Source organism: Alosa sapidissima, chromosome 4, assembly GCF_018492685.1.
Source record: "Alosa sapidissima isolate fAloSap1 chromosome 4, fAloSap1.pri, whole genome shotgun sequence".
NCBI classification, from domain to species: Eukaryota; Metazoa; Chordata; class Actinopteri; order Clupeiformes; family Clupeidae; genus Alosa; species Alosa sapidissima.
The window spans coordinates 5875515-5884511 of NC_055960.1; the positions used below are offsets into that span (position 1 = coordinate 5875515).

Sequence of the window (8997 nt, forward strand, 5' to 3'; positions counted from 1 at the left end):
TGTGGTTAAACAGACAGACTTCATGGTCTCTTCATCTTTTTCTCTGCCTGTCATCTTATCTGACTTTATCACTTCATCTCTCTCTCTCTCTCTCTCTCTCTCTCTCTCTCTCTCTCTCTCTCTACAACTGAAAGCTGTGTGAGCACAGCCACACACCCAGTCTCTACGTCCTGCATTCTTTCTGAGTGAGATCCCTCTCTTTCTAAAACACCCTGGCCACACAAAAATAGCTGACCTAATCTATCTGACACACAGAATCACACAGCCATCCTAATGAGCACAGAAATATTCAGTTACACTACATGCTACAAACTCCCCTCTCCTTCGGCCTTTCCTCTGCGGGTGAGAAGGACAGAAGAATTTCTTCACCTCTGATGATAAAACAACATCCACACCTCCTTTGCATGGTATCTGATGAACTACCATGTAACTCTATGAGGGAGTCATTTCTGCCCCTCTTCACTGCTGGAAAAGATTTGTGTCCACACAGTGGGCTTTAAAATAGCCCTGACCTTTATAAAAAAAAGATATAAAAAAACGTTGGAAATCAAATAAATGATGAGGTAATAAGACCAGTGGCAGGGAGTCAGTGAGCAGGAAACACCTAATTGCCTGTTCCAAAGAACACTACGTAATCCCACAGGGCATGACGGAGACAGAGGCTGAATGTGAGCAGGACAAGGCTGGTGTTTAAAGCTGCAGTTGGCAAGATTTTTTTGATTATATTCACTCAAACCAGAGACTTTCTAATGTGGAGACACAGCACTCAAAAAATACTCCATAGAAATGCATGGGGCTAGTTTGTCACGCCAATATGGCCGTTGTCTACACATATCCCACCCCTTCCTCGGCAAAACGTCGACATGTGAATACGTTGAGCCAATCATGTGGTGTGATGTGAATACATTGAGCCAATCATATGTTGTGTTGTGAAGACATCGTGCCAATCATGTGTTGTGATCTCGCCGCTGGAGCAAGATTGGTGTCGTGAAGCCCGACGAGTATCCAAAAAGCGTTGTCAAATGGCCGCCGAGTGGAGGGACTTGCCTAAAAGGATTTTGCTGAAACCGACTAGGGCTGTCACTTTACATTCGAAAAGTGCACAATCGATTGGACCAAACAACACAAGTTTCGAAAACTAAAATAGGGAATTGATTTTAACCAAATATGTACACTATTAATTTTAAACGAATTAAACAAATAAAAAGGATAGATGTAACAAAATTCACAAACAAGAATATAAGAATATAAAAGAATTCCGAAGTGCAGTAAGCATTGCGAAAGCTAAAAAGAAAATTCCCACCAATTTTACGCACCGGAAACAGCTATTTCAATCAGCTGCTGTGCTGCTCGTGTTTTGCTAAAAAATGGAGGACAACGCATCAACCTGTGCGACATAAGAGAGACGAGTGATAGGCCCTAATAACTTGAGGAGTTCGATGTGGAAGTACTTCGGGTTTTTGGTATATCAAACTATGGAGAAGAACAAAGCGGTAGGCTACGCAAACTGTGCAATCGAGTTCTATGTACTGTAGGCGAAATTTGTTTGACATTTCTAATCGTAAACACAGACACAGCTACGTTGAAGCCTGCAGTCATGTTTGTCACTGATGTAATGGCAGTCCACTCGGCTTATTGTTTTTCGAGAATGTTACACTCCTGTTTGTCATTGTGCACGAAACTTCACACCAATAAATCATCAGAAATATTGCTGGCTTGCGTCTACAAGCGCCCTCTTTACGTTCGTCCTAATACCTGTTAGTTGTTTGTGGATTGGCCTATATTTGGCGTTGAAAATGGAAAATTCTTTAGACATGAAAAATCGATTTTACAATCGATTCAATAAACACTTATGTCTCAAAAATCGAACAGGATTTTTTCACAAAAGTGACAGCCCTAAAACCGACACTATACTCCAACAGAAAAAAATCAAATCAATATCAATCTTTGTGGGGTGCGCACGTGGATGGATTCCTTTCAGTGGATGCCTAGTTGAAGTAGTTGTGTTCTTGTCCAATGAGCTGGAGTAAAAGTACATTTAAGCAACTTCTTTATTGCCTGCCATCCACAATTACTTCAGCAATACAAAAGATATTTAATGGCATCCTACATCACTCAAAACTGAACAAACAAAAGACTATTATTCACAGTGACAGAGCTGCTCTCTTGTTAAATAAGGCCACAGGGATAAACAATCATCAGTGCCTGTTAATGTTGGTCTGTCTGGTACAAACTAGAAAAACAGCCACTGTAGACATTTTGAGAGAGAGAGACAAACAGAGAGAGAGAGAGAGCAAATGAATGGAAGTTGTTCTCCGGTAGCTTGACATAGTTTCAACCTGTGGCATGCATGAAATTCTGCTGGGCAAATTTGAGCAAATAAAGATTCATAAATGAAGGACATTAGGTGCTCTTGTTAGAATGGCAATAAACAACACATTCCTCTCTGACAACTGATTGTGTTTGGCTCTTACAGACTGACCTGCGTTCACAGAGGCCATACTTTTACAAGAGAGGGAAGGAGGGAAAGAAAATACGGACCGTATGGTGGAGTTTACTTCTTTGCATCTTAACAGTCCTGTTCAGGTTGGCATAGTACCATGTGCTTACACTGCTGCTGTCTTCAACATGTTGGCGTATTTTGAACTGACTCACACAAAAGTCTGTGGTCAGCTCACATGGTAATGGTCCAGCAGGAAAATTAAATTTGCCCGAACGACGAGGCCCGATTGGCTCACAAAATAAGGGTTGTTTCTTTTTTAATGGGAGATGTCTTGTAGTGCTCCGTCCTTTGGCATTCTGGGTAAATAATGGCTCTGCTCTTCCCTCCTCACCACCCTCGAGGGAAACAGTTTATCATCCCTCCACTCCACAGTTACTCCTGGCTTACACAAACATGTGTAATCTCCAGGAACCATGATAACATTTGTTTGGGTGATGATGAGTGTAAACTCTTTATATTGGCCTGGGTAGCTTCAGAGTTACACTTGGTAACCCGAGGCAGAGATGCAGCTCTGCAACTGAGCGGCAGCTAATGTCCAGCAGGAGAGGTCAACAAGAAGCTGCAGTGGTGAGGGAGAGATACTGGAGTGTCCGGCTCCAAAAGAGGCCTGTTTGGAACTCAATATGGCTTACTGTACCCCCAGGCCATTTACATTACAAAACACAAGGACAACTCAGCCAGCTCAAATAATGTGATATTTATAAAATAACAAATGGCAAATCATTTCGATATTCAGCCAAACCTACAGCAGTGATTCTGAGGCTTGGAGAGAACTACAAGGACCACTGCTATTGTGATGCACACAGACCAATGAAAATTATGTTCTCCCTTTTGCTCCAGTTGGAAAGACACACACACACACACACACACACACACACACACACACACACACGCACACACACACACACACACTGACGCACACAGAGAAAGGGGTTGACAGTAAAGTGATTTGGGTCCAACCACTGATTTAAAAGTTCACAGAGCAATTGAGGGGGGAAAAGTCAGTTTGATGAGCAGGCTGTACTGGAGGAGAGTCTGCACTATCATGCTGAGGTTTAATCTGGACATGCAAAAAATGCCAAATGTATCAAATCATCTCATATCGTAAAATATCTGTGCCATCGCCAAAAATTAAATTATTACCTTGGGAATCAAAATGGTATAAGCTGGGAAGGCTGACACTCACAAACACACACACACACACACACACACACACACAGTCACACACACACAACACACACACACACACATACACAACACACACACACACAGAGCGAGAGAGAGAAGTAGAGGAAGGGGGGAGAGAACCAAAGACATCTTCTTCATCTTCCCTGCCTCCATTTTAGGAAAAGCACACTTTGATTTAATTAATGAGTGCTTAATCTGGCCTGGAGGCCCAAAACAGAGAATGGAAAAACAGAAAGGGGAATAAAGGGGAGGCAAACACAGCCCAGAGGATGCATGAGAGAAACAGAAAGTGAAGGATCATCTAACTCTAATAAAAAAAAAACATGATTAGCCAGTGAATGACAGTGGCCGCTAACCTCTCTGAAAATAAACACACACTGCACTGAAGTTCAAGGGAGATCTCAAGCATTACGTCACAGGCTGATGACCACAAGCCACATGAACTTCACAAGCTTAACAGCATGGCATATACACCCTTCAATCCAAAACAAGGCCTCTGCAACCAATGAGAATGTACAGTATGTGTGTGTATGTGTTTGTCTCTCTCTCTCTCTCTCTCTCTCTCTCTCTGTTTGTATACATGCATGTACACACATTGTACAACTGAGACAACCAGCTGTTGCTCTTTGAAATATCTCCTCCCAATTGTTTCACAGTGACATGTTACAGATGCCCCACAATATAGGACGGCTCTCTTTTCAATCAGAGTTAAACTGACACACCAACTACACACCTGTCAATGAGGGGTCAAGTACAAAGCCGCCTGCTGCTTGGAGATGGAAGTAGACGTTTAAGAATTAAGGTCGTCTTTGACCCAATACAAAACAGGTTCACTTGAACGCACACGGGGAATATATTTTTTTTACCGCAAGGCAACGCGAGGTTGGACAAAGGTAAATAAACACATCTTTGCGAGACAGTTTTACGTTAAGGCAGAGATGGCGAGACGACATCCACATACATTTCATTTAGATCAAATTATCAGATGTGCGGGGTGATAGCAACATAGTTGAGATTAAAACTCATGGTCTTCGTGTTAATCAAGAAGAATATGTCTGACCTTGATGAGCTGTCAACGTAGAATTCTACAGAGTAGCCAAAGTAGCTGCCCTTTGGTCCAGTGTATACCACACGGTTCTCCACATCCAGGTTAAACCCCGCGCAGACCGACGCCAGAGCCGTTATCCATACAATGAAAGACGCGCACAGTCGAAACTTTGGAAATCGTATCGGTGAGGGAAACTTTGCTGAGCCCTTGCTGAGTTTTCTCGTCGAGCCCATCTCTGTATTCTGCAGTAGTAATATTAAGAAAGTTTATGGCAAAAGCACAGCATCCAGGATTTGTCCAGTTGTTGATGGTGGAGATTTCTGCATGATTGGGTAAGTCAACCTAAATCTGTGACCTCCACTCTCTTTCCACTAGCGAGCGCATCCCCTTCCCCTCTCCGCAGTAGCGGTCTGTTAGTAGAAATAGAGGAGAGGGAGTTCCCAGTCACAAAGTTCGGAGGAGGAGGGGCCTTCAATTTATTTAACAAGAGTGGGAAGTACGAATGAGAGAGTGAGAGAGTCCCAACCAAACATCTAACTAATATAGTATTATCATCCACGTTGACCAACTATTTTAAATATGTCACCTCAGACTGATCTGTGCGCTGAGGCAAAACGTGTCATATTCAGATCGAAATTCCTTAATTTCTCAACGTGGCAATGGATCTAATAACCAAATTACAGTAATAAGTTAACTTATCGTCAGAATAGTTGTAAAACCATAAGTTTCCAGAGGGTCTTCTGGCAAATGACTCAACCCACAGCTACACGGAGGAGAGGAAGTTATGTTTGATATACACCAGGTCATTCAAATGGCTGCAACCAGACCATTTGGACCTCTGGATAATATCTCAGCCTCCCCTTGACTTTAAAAGAATAATTTTGGGCTCCCCATTGCCATGATATCTTTTTGTCATTCAGACTGTAGAGCGGGGCGTAAAAGGTCATGACCATTATGTTTTGCCTAAAAAATGCTGATGTGTAACTTCAGTTGAAAGGCTTACACTGATTTGCACTGCCTTAAAGTCCAAGCAGTACCGGTTCAAAAATCAGTTTTAAACCGGATTGATAACCTATTACTTAAAGTAAAGTTACACACATATGCCAAGTTGCATCATCCAGCCAGACATACTGTATGACATTGAATCTGGTATGGATGAAGAGACTGGAATGAATTTACACTTAAATCTTGCAAGTAAATGAGTGCATCTGAATTTATATCATATCCTCGTCATGCTCCTTCACCTTGAGACTTGTAGAATTGATGTTATTGGCATGTGCAAAATCAGAATACTAAAAGTACCATCCAACATTAAGCAAAACAGCCAAGCCACATCATATCTATAGCATTATAGTCAATCGTTTTTTCCTTCATTGTTTGGAGAATTTGGAACAATCAGACCAACATTCTTGGTAGGACTCTCCTCCCACTGACTCCATACCAAAGTCCCTCAGGCAGGTATGTCTTGCACATTATCAAAACAGCTCCTTCATAATTCCCAATAGCATGAACATCTTGTTTTGCAATTTCCCAAGACATTATCTGTTTGTGCATGTTTAGTCTTGATATTGTTTCAACAGAACAACTTTTTTAAGCAATGCTGCTGAGAAGCCACATAAGCAGTTCCATGTTTCAGTTTTGCCTGGCCTATCATGATCATTTGTCTACTGATGATTAAAGTTCTCCAGAGAAACAAAGTTAGCCAATAGAAATGGGAATGTCTCAAAACAACAATGCTCAGGAACAATGCCCAGTAACAGCGCTCAAATAGCTGTCTTGTGGATAGTCAACTTTATATTTGTCTAGCTGTCCACTGTATATCCATTCCAGCCAATCAAGACCCCTTGAATGTAGGAGGGTAATTTGATTGGCTGCTGGGCTCAAATATCAACAACCTTACATCACAATAGCAGACCATACCTTTAATTGTATGGCCAACCCCTGTAAAATGATAGCCTGGTTGCACACAAACCTTCTTAATGGGAATGGGAAAGGTTCATTGACTTACGACTTTCAGCAGTGCTGTAACTAGCAGTAAAATGAAACTTACATTGGTGCATTAAACAACTGCATCTAATCAAATGTTTTAGATGCAGTTGTTTACTCAATATAATACACGTCCATGCCGGATTTGTGATTGTATTTTTTGTGTTTTAGGGACATTGGAAATGGGCTTCAATGGCTTCTTGGCCAGACGGACCTGCAGAGCAAATTCCAAATTTGCCAAAGGTTCGTATGGGTATTCAGGCTAGTAAAATTAAGTTAGGTTGATGCATTATCTAACCATTTAAATAGTTGATTGGTGATAAAACTATCACATGTCTTGTATCACAGACAAGACATCACATTGTGCAGTTGCCTACGCAGGCAAGTGGTGATAAAAGTGTTCAATACGTGTAATTATCACATTATTTATTCATCTGGTAAAACACGCTCACCAAAAGCATTCTTTGACTTAAAAGACATGCTCTTACACACATATCTTCACATTTTGTATACATGAGATAAGACTCGGTGTGTATTGAACATAGGACCAAGGTACCAATTAGCACTTGTAATTTACAGCACATCAAAGACTTCCATACAACAACCCAATGGCTGTGTTTGTGCATTGCTGTCTTTGTATAGCACAGATAAACATTTAACCTCATTGCATTATTGTCAGTATCGATCATCTATATGGTGTTAAATCAGTGATAGTATGGCCAACAAATGTGCAATTTCATTTCATGAGATGAAATGTTGTAACAACTTTCTTTAACACAGAGTGATGCTCGGTCAACCATGGGAAAGTGCAGTGTTTTTTTTTTTTTTTATCAAATCCACATTAACACAATAGTCCCACTTACAGTGCCATGGTTGACACCTCTGTGATAGGCAAAATCAATGCAAAATCAGCTTAGATGTTTCAAAGGCTTTGTCTGATCTGATCACTATACAAAGTCACCTTATCTGCAGGTTAACATACCTGGGCTTCAGTCATCTAGCTGAGCTCTGTATAATAAGAACATAACAAGACAAGTTGGGTCTCACTTTCTCCAGTTATAATTATTATTATTATTATTATTATTATTATTATTTAACAATTATCATTCAATAACATTTAAATATAAATCTATAAAAATGCCACGGGAAGCTGTACACTATTTCATTCAAATGCATTTTTACAGCTGCTGAACATGTGGTGATTAATTAAAAAGACTTTGGGGAACAAACAGATGCAGGCCAAACATTATGAGACATTGTGACGGCCCAATCCATCAATCATCCAAATAACATACATGCATCCAGCCTAGCCATGTGTAAAAGAACTGTCCAAATACTTGGAGTCATATCATGGGTTACAGTTTTCGGTCTTGGGTTGCCTTTACAATACTTTTCTCCAGTGTTTGGGTGTAAATAAACACTTCCTGTTCACAGTCTGCTGTGCCTCGTGTGGTTGCCTGGTAGCACAAGGCTACACATGGCGTCATTCTTTAGCTTGATTTCCCAACAGTAGGATGGGTGGACTCTCTGTAAACCGTCGAGGACGTTTCCAAGGACCAATGGAAAAGGTCAGGAGTCTGGCAAAGGATGTGGGATGCTCCCCGGATCTCTCAATTAGCTCATTATTATGTGATTGAGTTATGTGTCAGTGTCCATCCGCACAGACAAAGGCCCTACCCTGTGAGTCACCGCCCGTGGGTGGGACGGCAGGTCTCAGAGAGGGTTCTGGTCCATATCAGCCATGCTGGCGGTGCGACTGTGATAAGTGCACAGAGCTGCTGCAGCTGCAGAGCGGCTGATGCTGATGCTGGTAACTGGGATTTTTTATGTATGATGGGATCAGGAACTTGCTGAGTGATGTCTGCTGTGCCGTTCATTGAGATCAAAGTGATTGATTCAGCAGAGGAGAGACACTGCTCTGATCTGGAGTACACATACAAACACACACAGACGCACACACACACACACACACACACACACACACACACACACACACACACACACACACACACACACACGCACACAAACAGTAGTGCCTGTAACACACACAGTCCTTGAAAGAAACAGGAGGAAGTGAGTGGAGGTCTCTCTCTGAGTTTCTGGCTGCAGGTTGTGGAAAAAGCCGAATCTGCCCAGAGCAGAGCTCCCTGGAACACACCGAACCAACAGGCCGTTCCACTCACAGAGACAGTGTGCTGCTGTGTTCCTATTCAGCCCCTTCTGATGGCTCCTTTTCCCATTATTCTCTGGCTTGGGTGTATTAGGTGTTTGT

General features: G+C 41.8%; 1 protein-coding gene across 1 annotated transcript in view; it reads right to left on the reverse strand.

Annotated features, from left to right (window-relative positions):
- LOC121707756 (integrin alpha-5-like) overlaps positions 1–5133 on the reverse strand; it is a 44672-nt gene extending 39539 nt beyond the window's left edge. The window contains exon 1 of the mRNA XM_042090542.1: positions 4752–5133. Within this exon, the coding sequence (XP_041946476.1) occupies positions 4752–4972 (221 nt within the window). The 5' untranslated portion in view covers positions 4973–5133. The remainder of the gene's footprint in view (positions 1–4751) is intronic.
- Between the last annotated feature and the right edge of the window lie 3864 nt (positions 5134–8997).